The 16,406-nt window shown below is 36.5% G+C and overlaps 1 protein-coding gene and 1 long non-coding RNA gene across 5 annotated transcripts in view; one reads left to right on the forward strand and one right to left on the reverse strand.

Annotated features, from left to right (window-relative positions):
* Positions 1 to 12,612, forward strand: part of LOC116419407 — a 70,380-nt gene extending 57,768 nt beyond the window's left edge. For 2 of the 4 annotated variants that reach the window (XR_004229717.1, XR_004229716.1), the window contains 4 exons: positions 7,283 to 7,345; positions 8,472 to 8,552; positions 11,752 to 11,886; positions 12,216 to 12,612. This is a non-coding gene — a long non-coding RNA (uncharacterized LOC116419407). The remainder of the gene's footprint in view (positions 1 to 7,282; positions 7,346 to 8,471; positions 8,553 to 11,751; positions 11,887 to 12,215) is intronic. The other 2 variants (XR_004229719.1, XR_004229718.1) reach the window with 1 other exon arrangement.
* MLC1 (modulator of VRAC current 1) overlaps positions 1 to 12,692 on the reverse strand; it is a 28,440-nt gene extending 15,748 nt beyond the window's left edge. Inside the window, exons 1-7 of the mRNA XM_003770791.3 lie at positions 12,606 to 12,692; positions 11,760 to 11,943; positions 10,190 to 10,279; positions 7,414 to 7,467; positions 6,228 to 6,329; positions 4,344 to 4,445; positions 2,257 to 2,328 (exon numbers count right to left, since the gene is read on the reverse strand). Coding sequence (XP_003770839.1) covers positions 2,257 to 2,328; positions 4,344 to 4,445; positions 6,228 to 6,329; positions 7,414 to 7,467; positions 10,190 to 10,279; positions 11,760 to 11,939 — 600 coding nt within the window. The 5' untranslated portion in view covers positions 11,940 to 11,943; positions 12,606 to 12,692. The remainder of the gene's footprint in view (positions 1 to 2,256; positions 2,329 to 4,343; positions 4,446 to 6,227; positions 6,330 to 7,413; positions 7,468 to 10,189; positions 10,280 to 11,759; positions 11,944 to 12,605) is intronic.
* Positions 12,693 to 16,406: the final 3,714 nt, after the last annotated feature.

Genomic DNA, 16,406 nt, shown 5'->3' on the forward strand with positions numbered 1-16,406 from the left:
TTTCTTTTTCTTTCTTCTTGATCTGATTTTTCTTGTGCAGCAAGATAACTGTATAAATATGTATACCTATATTAGATTTAACCTGTATTTTAACATATTTAACATGTATTGGACTACCTGCCATCTAGGGGAGGGAGTGGGGGAAGGAGGGGAAAATTTGGAACAGAAGTTTTTGCAAGAGTCAGTTGGAAAAATTACTCATGCATATATTTTGTAAATAAAAAGCTTTAATAAAAAAAATAATAAATAAATAAATTTACAATTAAAAAATTCCTCTATTGAGCAGTTAAAGTGTTTTATAAGCTGGTTCCCTCAGACTGTCACAGACTTGCTACATATCCAAAGACAGGCAGTCCCGCTTCCTGTTCCCAGTTCTATGTTCTGTCTTCTTTGCTCTGATCTTCTGTAATCCCTGGAACTCCTTCAGGACTTGGCCCAAGCATCAACTTCTACAGACAGAACACCTTGCTTGGTCCCATGCAGCTGCTGTGCCTTCCTATCCAAGGTCCCCTTGATGCCGGCCCTCAATGCAAACTCCTTAAAGGCAAGGAGGATCCCTGTACTCTAAGCTTCTATTTCTACTATATCCTTTCTGTATCTTGTCTGGCTGTATGTAGTCTCTTGCATGCACAGGTGGTTGCATGTAGTCTCTTCTGTCAGACCATGAGCTCCTTGAGAACAGGGATTGAGTTTTGCCTTTCTCTGTAGCCCCAGGGCAGAGGGCCTGACACACTGATTCATCCAAATATAGTGTCTTTAAAGGAAGCAGAGATGCTGCATTGCTTTGTAGATGGAAAACCTTCCCCCAGGCACCTATTCCACATGCCCCAAGAAAACAGATGGCCCCAGGCAACACATTACACTTATCCCTCTTATCTCATGGGATTGCTATGAGAAAGCTACTGGAGACATCTACATAGGAAGGAGAATTGGCAGAACTGCTGGCAGCTGGCTGATGCAGGCTTAGAGTCAGCAAGACTACTCTTCCTGAGCAAATCCTGCCCAGACACTTACTAGCCATGTGATCTTGGCAGTCACTTCACCCTGTTTATGTCAGTTTAGACATCTGTAAGATGACCTGGAAAAGGAAATGGCAAACCATTCCAGTGTCTTTGCCAAGAGAACCGGAAATGGGAACATGAAAAGTCAGACATGGATGAAAGGCATGAACCACAACCAAGCCTGTGCTGGCTTTAACGACAGGCTTTGGGGCAATACAGACCAAACACTGAGCCATAACCACTTTTAGGTCTATATTCCAAATAGATTTTTTTAAAGGGAAAAAGACCTGCTTTTACAAAAATATTTATAGCAGTTCTTTTTCTGGTGGCTAAAAACTTGAGATTGAGAGAGGGGCTGAACAAATTGTGGTATATGATTGTGAAAGATTATTATTGTGCTATAAGAAATGACAAGCAGGATGCTCTCAGAAAAACCTGGAAAGTCTTACATGAACTGATATAAAATGGAAAGAACTGAACCGGGAAAACATTGTATAAAGTAACAGCAACACTGTATAATGAAGAATTGTGAATGACTTAGCTCTTCTCAGCAATACAATGATGATGAAAACTGCTCTCAGCCTCCAGAGAACACATACTTTCTTTTCTTTCTTCCTTGTTCAAGTCTTGTTGTATAAAATGACTAATATGAAAATGTTTTACATGATTGCACATGTATAACCTTTAGCAGATGGTGTACTGTTTCAGGGAAGGGGAAGGGAGAAGGAACAGACAGAATTTGGAAGTCAAAACTTTTTTAAAGTTAAAAATTGTTTGAACATGTAATTAGAGGGAAATATAATATTTCAAAAACAAAAATAAACAAAAAAACTTGTCTCTCGCAGGGGGAGGTGATATACAAAAGATTCCCTTTTTCAAGTTTAATCTGCATTGTTAATATTTTCGCCATCACTTTTAAGTTTAAAGAATCATCAAGTCAATTTGTAACATTTGCCATTTCCACAGTACGGATGTCCCCAAGATGAACTGGAGCCAGAACACCATGGCTTCCTAACATGTTAGTTACATTCAATTCTGTATAGAGGGAAAGTTGTAGACATACAGCTTATAGAACCTGTTCTATTAACTAAAATTGTTTTGAAGGGTTATAATGAATTTAATGAGTCAAATTTCACACACCAATGGTATGGCTTATGATTAGTTACAACACAAATACAAGAGTCACACATCATGGTATCATTTCATTATTGACCTTCCCTCCCATCTGTTACCCTCAAGAGAAAGTTTTTCTTACTGAATAGGATTTCAGGACTCGAGTAGGAAAGATTACATTGTTCAAAATGTTGGAACTATCACATATGGCATTCTAAAAAGAAAAAAAAAATAAAGTCAAGAAACTACATTGTTTATTATGGAGGCATTTGCACAAATAAATGGAGGCAATGCTCAGTCTAGATCTACAGTCTTTGCTAAGGGAGCCAAGCCAGTTTTGTCATCCAGAATGCATAGAACAAAAATTGCTTACTTCATGGAATTTTGAGAAATAGAACATGTCCAAGGTGATAGAGAAACATTAGGCCCAGAAACAAAAGAGCCCGAGAAATGTTCCTAATTCCTTATGATCCCTCCATGAAGGAAAATCTTTTTTTAATTATCCTGTCAGATGATAACTGAAGGCAGAGTTCTTCCAAGGGTTTAAAGAATCATATTCTTGGAACTGAAAGGGTAAAATAATCTTTAACAAAAATAGGAATCACTTCTCTAAACCTCACCAAACAATCGACCATCCTTTGCTTTTATACTAGAAAGGGGAAAATCACTATCTCCTGAGGCCATTCACGCCTTTACAAGTAGATCTAATTGTTTCTCTTCTAACCAGCACTCTATAAGGTTTTTTTTATCTACAGCAAAATTGGATATAATGACCTTTACCTCCCAACTGCACTTACTACACAAAGACAGACATGGTGGCTGGCACTGCTTGAAGAGCTGTCATCAAAGGCAATGCCCTAAGGATCCTGGGTCAGTCAGTCAATAGCCATTTGTCAGGCTCCCAGTATGGGCTAAATGCTTGCCATCCTTACTGAAACGGGCGGAGCTTTCCATCTGCCCTGCAGCTGCAATCTCCCTCATCGCCTACTAGAATGTGAGCTACACGGGAGCAGGGACTATATATTAGTTTTCTGTTTGCACTCCCAGAGCTCAGTATCATGCTTAACACATAGCAAACACTTAAAACTTTTTTCTTTTAATTCACATAGTAAGCACTTAGTAAAAACTCCACCTAATTATTAATGCCAATTCTGTGAAGTTCCTTCTCAAGAGTTTCATTTCCAGACTAACAACTACAGATTTTGAATTGATGCCATGACTTTTGAGTCCCCTCAACATCTTGGTTGCCTTTCTGTGAACAAGCTCTAGCTTTTTACTGTCTTTCATTTTAAGAAAGATTAGACAAATCATTTCCAAAACTGGACACAGAGCTCTCGATTTTGTCAGACTAGGGAAGAGGATCATCAATCTGCTAACCTCCATCATTCTGAACACTACATGTTTGTAACTGGAGCCAAAAATTGCGTTACTTTTTGGCTGCCATGTCTTCCTGCTGACTTACATTGAATTTGCAGCACACCCAAGACCTATTTCATACAACTCCCCCTCACAAAGTGTTTTTAAGAAAACAAGTATACTTCCTCCACATATAATACAGATGAAAACCTATGATATAGGAATAGATGACTCCTCACAACTCTACACAACCCTACACAACCAATCACCTGGTGGCCTGGGAGCTGTCTCTTACTGGTCCTTCCTTGAATGGCAGATATACAGGTGACAACCTGGTTTCTGGGCAGAGCCTTTCTAGCTAGGGACATCCTTACACAGTTGGCATTTTGCAAACATAGGCTTCAAAAGTCCTATATTCTTTCAGGTCATAGATTGGCTTTCAGTAGATGACTTTACATTATCACAACTTATTTTTATCAAACACTGACTACTTTTAATATTGCTATGAACACATACAATTGGGAAAGGAGGAAGATCAGTCATGAATGAGAATGGTAGACAAGGTATGAATAACCCAACTGCTTTATATTTCTAATCTAGCATTCTAAAAAGGACCCCATTCTGAAGGTCTCCAGGATTTGGGGTTGATCTTCTACGGGGATCTAAGAGAAAAACATGGGCAAAACCCACATATTTTTAAGTTCTTACTTAAATAAAAACATGTTATGGCTGAGCTCAACTTGTAAAATGATAGGTAAAGATTATATGAAAAAATAAAGTCAAATTTCCATAAAACAGTGGAGATTGATCATTTGGGAAACCTTAAAAATGAAAATAATATGAATAATAATTTGTATGGGAAAAAAAACTTACCTTCTTTCCTTTACAACATTCTTCATTAGATCTTGCAGAAATGATTACTGTGGTTGCCATTAAGATTTCTAGTAGAATTAGCAGAATCAAATTGAAATTTATCTACCAAGAAAATATAGGATGAAATAACATTATTCCTCTTTTTAAAAAATCAAATTTCTCTAAAATAATTACCATATAAATCTGCTTTAAAGTTAATATCCTTATACTTTTAAAAATTATAGGCTCTCCTAAGAGTATCTAAATACATTAAGTGCTTACTACGTGCCAGGTGTTATGCTAACTTCTGGTAGTATGTATTTAATGTTTGCTGACTACTTTTGAAACTATTGATTTCCTCTATTAAAAGAGTTTGTCAACTGAGGCCGGATGGGCACTTGTGAGGAGTGTTCGATTCAGCTAAAAAAAAAGTTTATTAAAAGCTGACTGGGTAGAGCATCTCACCCTAGGGTGAGTCCACAAATTTGGAACAAGTCAATCTCTGCCCAGCAAGAACTAACTGTTCAGTTAAATAAAGGAATAAGATACATGGATAAATAACTATAACTCAAGTTAGATTGTGGCAAAAGGCGCAGAAATCAAACAGAAAGAGGTAAGATTTAGAAATGGATGATAACACTAACAAGTAATAGTGCGATGTGCTTTACCTACATAGAAACCACCACATACCACATGCAAACATGTGGAACTGACCACATTGGATATACAGTTGGTTCAAAAGGTAGGCCCCCCAGAGAATGCACAACTCCTCTCTTCTTTTTCCAACAAAGCAGTGGAAGAAATCCCTTTTCAAGCTTCCTCACCCAGTACCACTCCTTTTTTCATATGTTTAAAAAAAAAAAAAAGCAACTTGCAAAAGATTAACTTAATCTCAGTTACAGCCTATTCTACACTGTAGACTAACTACTCAAGTACTTTAAGCCAAGATAATAAAAATGGCAAAACATCTAAATTAATTTATTCAATATCATAGCAATCAAACAAGAGAAATATTGAAAAAAATAAAATGAAAAGGGCTCACAGTACTAAGATCTCAGATTCTACTAAAAAAAGCAGTAATCGTCAAAAACAACTTGGTATTGGTTAAAAAAAATAAAAGCTTAATTAGTGGGAAAGATTTGGTATGATATACAAGAAGTATGACAACATGAGAAAGGGCTCATCAACTCAAAACAACTTGATCAACTGAGATGGTATAATGGCAAAGAAGTGATTAGGACCCTAAAGTGCCTAAAGTGATTTTGGATTCAGGTCTTCCTGAGTCCAGCCTGGCACTCTACCTACTGTGTCACCTAATCAAGAAACGTTTATTGTTGAACTGAACTGAATTCATGAGTTACTTAGTGATCTCAACTTCAAGCAGCTTCTACAAGAGCCTACAAAATTAGGGGGTTCTAACGAGCTCTCTGCTAAAAATTAACAGCGCCAAATTGAAGCTTTTCTTGCTCCCACACTCAGAGAGAATCCACTCACCCAAATGACCTGTCTAGACCTGGTTGTGCATATGATGTTTCCTCAATAACCAGTCAGCTCCTTGAGAGCAGCGATTCTCATTATAATTGTATTACTATGATTTTTATAATGGCACCTAGTATAATGTGTGGTATATGATAGGTACTTAATGTTTATTGGTTTGTGAGAAAATATAGCAAAAAATATATTTCAAAAACTAAATTCAACAAATATTTACGGAATACCTGAGCTACTGATTGGTTGTCTATGCTGAGAGGAGACAAAGATAAGCAAGAATGTTCCCAACTCTTAACTTGGGAGAGCGCTTCCTAAAATGCTGTGCTGGAGAGGCCCTTGTAGTATTAGCAAAATATCCTATATAAGATTAGTATCAAAAATTTTTTTACAATTTCTCATTTTAAAATAACTCACATTTATTGCTGATGGATTCAGGACAAGTTTACATCCAAACCAAACTAAACATGTTGTTGTGATGGCAAATGTCGAAACAAACAAAATCTGAAAGTTTGGAATCTGAAAAACAATAAACAACAACAATTTTTTTTTAAATTATTAGCTAAAGCATGAAAGATCATAAGAAAAACAAATTGGAGCCAATAATCCTCATTACTGTTTGTGGGATACCTCTGTTTCTTTCTAAATATTCCAAAGGTTATTATGTAATATTTTTTAAATCCTAAGAGATCTGTAATCCTATAATTAAAATTCACCTTAATTATGGACATAAAACATATATAGTGAAATAAACAGTATTAATTCTGTATCATTTTCTTATTGATATTATTTACAGATAATTGATTTTGGCCTGCAATTGCTCAATCTTTTTCTTCAAACTCAGTTCAAAATTCAGTTGATCTGTAAGATATAATTTTAAGCATTCAGCAACCCTACTAATCACTATCTATTCTTGCCTTAGGGAACTGAGCTGCCAAATTCACATGAATAACGTAGTCAGTGTCTAATACCTTTAAGCTACCGTGGTGTCCACCAAGGATGTCTGGTTTGCTGCTTAAAAGTCTGGCCACTACCTTATTCCTGGATTCAAACAAGGAGCAAGAGGGAGGACAGAGCAATACTTACTAAACTTCCAACCAAACATGCCTCAGCTCTGTAACCAATTACCTTTTCTCCAATCCTGAGATATCATCTATTTGTTCTATCCTCCCTCAAATCTATAAAAGAATAGCTATCTGTCTGCTAGAAATCTCTAGCATAAATTGAGACAAGAGTCTGACCCAATTATTGACAAGGAACATGCCCTTGCTAATAAATGTTAATTTGCTCCAGAAATTGCCTCAGTTTACCTTTTTGTTAAATTTCATTCACAACAACAGCCATTAGAACATAAGCTCCTGAAGAACAGGCGCTGTTGTTTTTGTCTTTCTGTCTTATAAATAGAAGGCACTGTTTAGATAAATATTTGTTTATCTAACTATTTATCCATCTATATTTTTTCTTCTTTTTAGAAATCTCCACACAAGACTGATTTCCCTTTTGAAGAGACCTTGAGGTTTAATCTACAAATCAATGTAATGGGGGAACAAGGAGAGGCTGGGAGGAGGAAGAGGGACAGAGAGTCATAGTTCTAGATACTTACCACATTTACCTTGTTCCGTGCTATAGCAAAACTCACAATTGCTGAAGGAATGCACTGAAAAATCAAAAGAAAAGACGAGGCAGAAAGTTTGCTAACGGAACATCAAATTAAACTGTTAGGTTTTTCTGATGGAGATGAAAACAAAAGTAGAAAAAACATTCTGTACTCTGGTATGCCTTCAGATACACAAAGTGAAGATGATTTTAGTATCATTTAGTAAGTCCTAGAAAAATACTAGCCATGTGAAACTTCACAAAAATAAGAACATTCAGGTAGATGTTGCCATATGTTTAATTTTCACTTGAATTTTTCCCTATGGATGACATAAAGGCATGTTTCCTTCTCTCAAGGAGATTATAATATCACCCAAAAAGTAAGAAATGTTTTTAAAATTCACCCACTGTGATTCAACTACACAAATACTGATTTGAATGCTTGTTATATGACAGATTGCAAATTACAAGTTTAAAGATGAGAAATGACTGTTTATACCCTCAAAGGGCTTAAACTACGTTAGAAGGAATAGACACAACGAAGAACCTAATTAGAGATAACATCCTGAAATCTCATTTGCTAACTCTACTGAAATAGTGAGGCACAAGGGAACAAGAAAATTAAAATACTTCATTTCACTAGAGGAGGGTTTCACAAAATTTTCTTCCTAGGGGAAACTGGGCAAAGCTTTCCAGTCTTTTTGGTTTTTTTTTTCCTTTGGAACCAGCCCAATTCTTAAAATGTGCACAGAATAGAAGGGGACAGGTTGTTCCTTGAAACCATTCTCCTCTTCATACTTCCTTGGCTTTTTACCATGAAATCTTGGGGAATAATCTATTGTGGCATGGACACAGGAGGAACCAGAATAGATTTCTCAACCAAAACTCAGATAAGCATTAGCTCAGAGATTTGTTTAATTTAGGAATAATCCTTTCCTTAATCTCTGTTTCCTCTAATTCTTCCTTCCCGCTTCTCTCCCATCCTTCTGATTTTCCTATTAAGTAAATGAATTCCTGTGCCCTACTGTGTGTTTGCATTTGTGTATTCTTCCTTTCTTTTATCAGTTCAAGTAAGAATAAGATTTGAGCATCAGTCTCCAATTTCCTGCCTGTTTGTCTATATGTCTAATTTCACACACTGATTAGGTGAGTTCATTTTTGCTGAATCTTTCCCCTCTCCCTTCCTCGTTTTTTACTGTACTGCTCCTTTCCATTTCATTTATCTATTAAGATCATAAAATATGGGGGCAGCCAGGTGGCCCAGTGGATAGAGTGCTGGGCCTGGAGTCAGGATGATCTGACTTCAAATCTGACCTCAGACATTTACTAGTTGTGGGACCCTAGGCAAGTCAGTCACTTTATCCAAATGCCTCCAAAAAGAAATCATCAGACATAACTGCTCCTAGTTTTTCTAACTAACTATAAGGGTCAGAGGAGATATATGTGTCACCTCTCCTGTAGGTGCCCATTTAATCCTTAGCCTGTTCATGAATAAAATGATGTTGACCTTTTGGTGTTTCTCTTTAACTTCTATATTGGAGCTTCAAAGTTTCTACACAGCTCTAATCTTTTTATCAGGAACACATGGAAGCCTTCTATTTTATTAAAAGGGGAACTGCCCTTGTTTGTGTTGGGTAATTAATTCGGTATCCTTTTCCTTCTAATCCTCCAAGCCTTTGTAGCCAGTAGCTATGGGGACCACATCCTGGGCAATGCTGACTGTGGCTCCTCTTTCTGGCTTTTTTGCCATATTCTCTGCACTTTGGCTATGATGTTCTTGGGAGTTACCATCTGGAGGTTTCTTTCAGAAGGTGGGCAGTGGATTCCATTTTTTGGTCTTCTGGTTCTAAGGGATCTTTTAGATCATATCATTTCTCTCCTCACTGCTTTCCTCTTGTCTGCAAAACCAGCAAGCCCTAGCAAGATCTGTTCAGTTCTCTCCTTCCCTCCCAACACCTCCAGGCTCTGCGGTTCTGCCTCTCTCTGGGAGGCCCCTGCAGGGGGCTGCAGCACTTACCCAGGCCTCCAGCTTTTCATTTCCTTATTATAGACTGTGAGGTCCTTGAGGACAGTCACTATCCTTTGCTTCCTTTTTCATGCCCTGGCCATAGGCCAACACCTGGCAACACAGGCACATTGGCTTAACCAATGTCTGCTGACTGATTAGTTTGCTGACTTTCACATGTTCTCTCTACTCTCTGGGAAGAGGACCGCACCAAGGCTTGTTGACTATACACAAACCCTGGCTTTCTCCAACTTTCAGCTCCCTCCTCAGTAAAACAGGGCTGATACTACCATGCTCCCTCCATGGCAGAGCCCATCCGAGCCAATCTTAAAGCACTAGCACTATTCCATGAGCCATCAGCATCTTCATGGGCCTCCCTGAAATGAAGGCCTGTCCAAAGTTCTCTAACTCGAATCCTTCTGACTCAGGACTGTAACTATGATTCCACCACCAAAAGGAACAGTACCTAGCTTTTAGTGATGAAACATGTTCTATGTGAAGACTACAGAACTGGTCATTCTAGCAAGTTAAGAGGCCATTACTGGAATTTACCTTCAAATTGAGAGAGTTGGGCTCAATGATCTCTAACTTCTTTTCTGGCTCTAATCTATGCTGCCATGATCATTCAATCGATAATAAAATGAAATGAAAACAGAAGGAATATACTTTGGAAGAAATAAAAATAACCAGTCTGGAAATTCAAGAGTAAAGTAATACTAATACTTAAGGGAGAGTGTTTTATCAGTATAAAAAGTACACAATTAAGAACTTTGCTTACTGAACCTGCTGCACAGCGTAAATAATCCATTTCAGAAGGGAAAACATTTCCCAGATAAAGTGAAAAGCCAGAAGTGACAAGGAGGCAACTCTGAAAAATACAAATTAAGGTTAAGGCTGAGGGCAAAAAACAATAAGCAAAGAAGTCCAACAATAAGAAAACATAATTTTTTTGAAAGCACAACACCTGAACTGTGTTTGGTTATTACTGAAGGAGGCCATCAAAAGATGGCAACTATCCAATGACCAGGTTTCCAGAACTACTGAGAATTGTTGTAGAGATCTGAACTCAGAAGAGTGAATTGGTTTGCAAATGTATAGGCCCTTACAAAACTGATAGAAATGTTTTTAGTTTAGAAATTTGGGGAAATAGGTTGAACTATAGTTCAGTATAAAAAGAATAAAAAGCATTTTTGGAATAAGATGCCTTAATAGTAAAAATTGTATATAACAACTACTGAAGCCAAAAAGTAGCACTAGGAAGGAATGTAATTATCTTAAGGAAATTCTAAGTAAAATAAACAACTAAATTTTGTTTCCTAACATCCAAAAAGAAAGCTAATGGAAATGCATAAAAAAAAGCCCCAATAAGAAAAAGATAAATCTAGCTTCTATAAATCAAAGGCATTTTTTTTGGTCTCGTCCTAAGTCAGAGCTTCTCAAAGGTAGAGCTCCTTCTTTCTCAGGTTCTGTACCTGCCTTCCAGAGAAACTCCAGGAAGAGAAGCAATAACCTCCTGCATATAAATACTACAAACTTAGACAAAAGCATCATGTGAAAATTATTAGCATTTCTTATATGCTTATTTGGTTTTGTGAATTGTAAAGAATAAGTGCTTAGTTTTAGTTTTTAACAAGATGAGGCACTCTGGAGCCAGCATGAGTGAAACAGGATGCTTTCTCAGACCCAGAAGAGGTCCTCCCACTTGGCCACCTTATAATGCTATACTCTTTTTGAGAAAGATTGCAGACCAACTGCCTGCTGAAATTCCTTGATTCCATGTTATTATTACTGGGAATTCTGGATAAGCTCCAATTCTTAGATGGTAGATACTAGCTCTTTCAGAGTTCAGAACTGAATCAACTTAAGAAATTTTCTGCAGCCCATTTAATTTCATGGTTCTTTTAGCACACAATTTTAAGAAAAATTAATAATCTAACAGTTTCAATAAGGTTCTTAAGCTTTTTGTGTTATAGATGCCTTTTCAGATGTACTTTTCAGAATAATGTTTTTAAATGAATACAATGAAATATATAGGGTTTCAATGAAAACCAATTATATTTAAATGGTTATCAAAAATTTTTAAATTCACAGAGAACAGAACTTAGAAAAATGATCAAAACAGAAATTTAAAAGCTAATGCCCAGAAACAGATGTAATAGATCTTAAAATTGGCCTTGCCAGTTCTGATACTAGAGAACAGTCTAATGGACAACAAAAGGGCTTTCTACATATTGTCAAAACTAATTTTTATGTAATTAACATTTAACATTTAAAGAATTTCTTTAGTAAAGCTTTCCCAGTTGTCATAAATGTGCCATTTTCCTTTGTCTTATATTTAAGGTACTCACCCCCATCAACAAAGAAAAGATCCATGTTCGATAACTGAAACAGGGATGGAATCTTTTTGCTAGCTGAAGGTCATTGGATTTTATATCTGGAGAATAATGCACAGCTTCCTGTCTTCCCCGCTCCAGGGTTGGCATCCTGTCATAACTAAATTCTTCTCTGTAGGGATCTTCTCTTGTCATAATACTTGAAAAAACATCTTTAGATTAACATTTGTACTAAAACATACAATGGGAAAACATTTGCTAAGTGGGCAGTGTAAGCAGAGCACTGAGTTTTTATTTAGGGCTAAAAACCAAAAGTTTTCATTCCTCAGTCTAGCAGGCTTCTAAGATATTAAAATAAATAAACATAATCCATATCCTAGAAGGGCATTGGAAGGTGGAGGGGCAAGGCCCACAGGGGAAGCTCTGTTCTTAAAGGTTAACAAATTAATTGTTCCTTTTTCCCTTTGGAAGTCACAGGGTGGAATCAGAAAACAAGTTAGAGAAGACCAGAGACATCTGAGATGACCTTGACTACAAATGAAGGTGCCCCTGGAGTTGAACAGGAACTAATCACTCTGAAGAACAAAAGCCCAGATTAGTTTATGTACTTGAAGCCTGATAAAGAACTGTAGCTTAACAATTTGGGAAGATATATGACGAGTCATTGAATAAATGATTCCCTCCTCTTTCCCAAGTATGACATATTTAAGATTTTTAAAGGAACAACTTCACTTTACAAATTCAAAGAATTCCTGATTTCTCTCACTCTTTTCCCAAGCCCTTTAAGACTTCTAAAAAGCACTTCTATGCAACAATGGGCTGACAAATACTTTTTTAGTGGTTTAAAAAGTCTCCACTTACCTGCAACCAAAAAGTTTGCTGTCAGATCTAAACAGTTTGGTGAGTAGACTTTTCTGGTCACTTTATAATACTCTCACTGGTTAACAATTTATCCTTTCTTTGACAAGTTTGTTCCTCCACTTTGGGTTTCAAAAACATCTATTCAGAAATGGAACAAAAGCCCAGCAAAAACTGTAGTTAAGCCAGGGAACAGGAGGATGTCTCCTGAATTTTAATGAGTAGAAGAACCTTGAAGATAACTTGAATAAAATTTCATCCACAGAAAAGTTTCATCCCACTACCCAATCATTTCCCTAGATATATAACAGTTTAATGTATGCTTCATATTCTTTTTCTAAAAACTGTGGTCTACCTGAACACTAAGAAAGTGCTACTGTTAATTTATGTGTTCCCAAAATAATATTTTAATAGCTTCTCTCCTACATAATTCTTATAACACAATAGTATGTAATGTAGTGCAATTCTTATACTTTAGTTCTTAATGAGAAGGGAGAAAGACCACTTGAAAATAAAAGTTCTTTAAAATATAAATTAATGATGCTTCCTACTCACACTATTAAACTTTGACTCTTTCCTTGAAATAATGAATTTGCTTTTACCAAAAAAATTATATCATTTCAAGGTCTTTTGTTTTAACTAGTAATAATAGTGATAAAAAATTATTCTTTAAAAGGTCAAACATTTCCTCACTTGACTTAAGCTGAAAAAGCACTTTAACAATATAGTCCCAATCAAATAACATAATTAAAATTCGAGTAGGCAGTACTGATACACATAAATACAGTTGCCCTGGACCCCTTTTTTTTTAGCTCAGTAAACAAGGAAAAATTATAGGAATGCACTTAGTCTGAGAATCCTGGCAGCTGAACAGTGACAACAGTCTTTTAAGAGTGAAATAAGAAGCATTATAACCATGAAAGAGTTCAAACCATAACATACAAAGACATCAATACCTGACACTATATTCAAGTCCAACTTTAGCAAAGCTATCAGCTTTCACATCTCATTATGTTTGGCTGCTTTCTTTCTTTAAAAAAAAAATTCAGTAATCACCTTCACAAAAAAATAACCTATGAATTCAGTTGTCCAATTAGACCACATACTAACTTCCCAATTTTCTCTGGGCCATTCTTCACATAAGTGTCTTTTTAAAAAATCCCCTAATTATTCAAATTGATTCTAACTCATAAATCCATCTTCTTTTTCCTTTAATTTAGATAAAATACTAGTTAAATATTTCCACCATTTGCACAGAATTACAAAGACTGTAGTATTCAATTACTAGAATTTAAAGCCAAAAAAGAAAACACAAAAATTTCCAAACTGCTCTGGATTATTGAGAGTTTCAGCCCCATTAAAGCCATCATTTCTATAGTTTTATCAATTCAGTCACTGAGAAAAGGTTTCTTGTTTTTTAATATATAGTACAGTAGTCTTCACTCAATTCATTGAAACATTTATTAAATATCTATTATGTGGCAAGAACGGGCCAACCACAGGAAGCTAGGCTCTGACCCAGGGAGATCAAATCATTCCAAAATTCATTTGAAAGAACCAAAAGCCAAGAATCTCAAGGGGAGGGAGAGAGAAGGAAGAAAGAAAGAAAAGAAAGGGGGAATTGGGAAGGGGAGGGGAGGAGTATTGGAAGGAGAAAGGATAGCCAAGTGTTTTCCAAATCACTAACTCAGGGTACCATAAAATATACTGAAGTAGCAAAGGAAAGCACTAAGGAGCAAACTAACAGGAAGGGAACCAGGGAAAGCAGCATCATAAAAACCCATACAGAAGTGAAAATCAATAAAGTAAAAAGCAGAGCCTAGCAGCAGCAGATCTCAAACTATATCATGAAGTAATAAGCATAAAAAAAAAAACTATTGGGCATGTGTGTAGTGGGACTTGACATTTGCCCAGATTACCCAAAATGGTGACACCCACATGGCAATACCAAAGACTTGCTTCTGGAATGAAGTCTGAATTGGGTGGAAAAGGTCTCTTTCCATTGTCTGAGAAGCCAGAACTGATTATCATTAAAGTCACCAGATTGGGCCACTTGACACTGAGGGATAAAGGTCTCATTCACCCATAACATGGGCAACAGGCTGTAAGTGGGGTGGAAAAGGACCACTTTCCCTCCCTCTAGATTCCCCCTTTCCTTAGCCCCAAGAAATAAGTGGGGTTTTGGTCTTGTTTCATTTGGCCTTTTAATTATACTCATATAAAATGGAGTCCAGGCCCTAGTAACTTGAGCCAAGGTGATCCTAAAGCTCAGGATTCCTGGTTGGATATTACAACTAGCTTCAGCAGGAAAACCTTGAGAAGCCCAGGAGGCAATTCCAGGGAGTTTTGAACTTGGAATTTGGTGAGATTAATGCTATATAGCAAAGATTCTTAAACTGTAGATCACCACCCCATATGGCATTGAGTAACTGAATGTGGGGGAAGTTTGACAACAACAAAAGGTACCACATTTCACCAAGATTTAATTCTTTATGTAAAAATAAACAAGCACATCCATTTCATTAGTATGTGAATTTGCCTTCCTCTTTAATAAATGATAAAATTATATGTAGATCAAAAAATTGTTTTAAAGTAAATTTCTTTATGATTCATTATCTGTAAATGTTTGATTTGCATACCTATTTATATACCCATATACCAAAGGTTAAGTAAAAATTTCTTAGGCAAAAATGGAGCGAGAGTGGAAATGTTTAAAAAGTCCTGATATACAGGAACCAAGTAAAATTATTAATTTAATCCCCTTCCTGCCTGAAAACCTGACATTACACTTGGGGTTTAAATGAGAGGGGAGGGTTAGACCCATCCCCTTCCCAAGGATTCTGATTGGGGGCAGGAGGAACAGTCTCTCATCTGTCACTGGTTTAAGCCCCAGCTGGAGATATTCCCCTAACTATATGGATCCATGCACCCCAATTCCATTTTACCACACAATAATCAGATTAACTTTTGCAAAAGAATATTTACTTCAAAGGTAGAGAAAGAACAAAAATAACATTTTCCCCAACACCTGAAGTATTAATTCCTTCCTGTATTTCCTCAACTTGGCTCATAAACCACCAGAGAGAGGCCCTGTCTCAGTCTGGTAGTTGTAAAGACAGCCAAATCTAGTTACTCAAAGGAGAGGCTGTTCCCATCTATATATAGTAAGCCAATACAGGCTGTATTCATGCAGAATCATGTTCCAAGCTATTGTAGGTGATTTGAGCATTTGTGAAAGCCCCTATAAAGTATTACAAAAGAGAAAATTTGGTCAAGGAAATAGGTAAATTACACAAGATCCTTACATAGTTAGCTAATCTGATTGAGAGAGGAAATCCAAACTATTTCAAAGGTGAAAAAGAACTCACAACTAAAGAGGAAATAAAAGAAATGGTAGAGCTATGGATTGGTCCAGTTAGTCTGGAAAGCAAATTGAACCTATTCCAAAAGTGACTAAATCTGAGCAGGTCTTTGACTCAGCAATATCATTACTTGGTCTATATCTCCTCCCAAAAAGAACATAAGGAAAAAAGGACCAAATTATCTGTACAATAATATTTGTAGTAGGTCTTTTTATGATAGCCAAAAATTAAGGAACTAGTGTCCTATCATGGAATGGCTAAACACATTGTGGTTTAGAAATGTTTTTTTGTTTGTTTGACATTCATAACCTATTTTTTTATTTTTTAAATATTTTAAATCTTTTTTTTGAAAAAAATTTCTTTACAATATTATCCCTTGCACTCACTTGTGTTCCGACTTTTTCCCTCCCTCCCTCCACCCCCTCCCCCAGATGGCAAGCAG

Source organism: Sarcophilus harrisii, chromosome 5, assembly GCF_902635505.1.
Source record: "Sarcophilus harrisii chromosome 5, mSarHar1.11, whole genome shotgun sequence".
NCBI classification, from domain to species: Eukaryota; Metazoa; Chordata; class Mammalia; order Dasyuromorphia; family Dasyuridae; genus Sarcophilus; species Sarcophilus harrisii.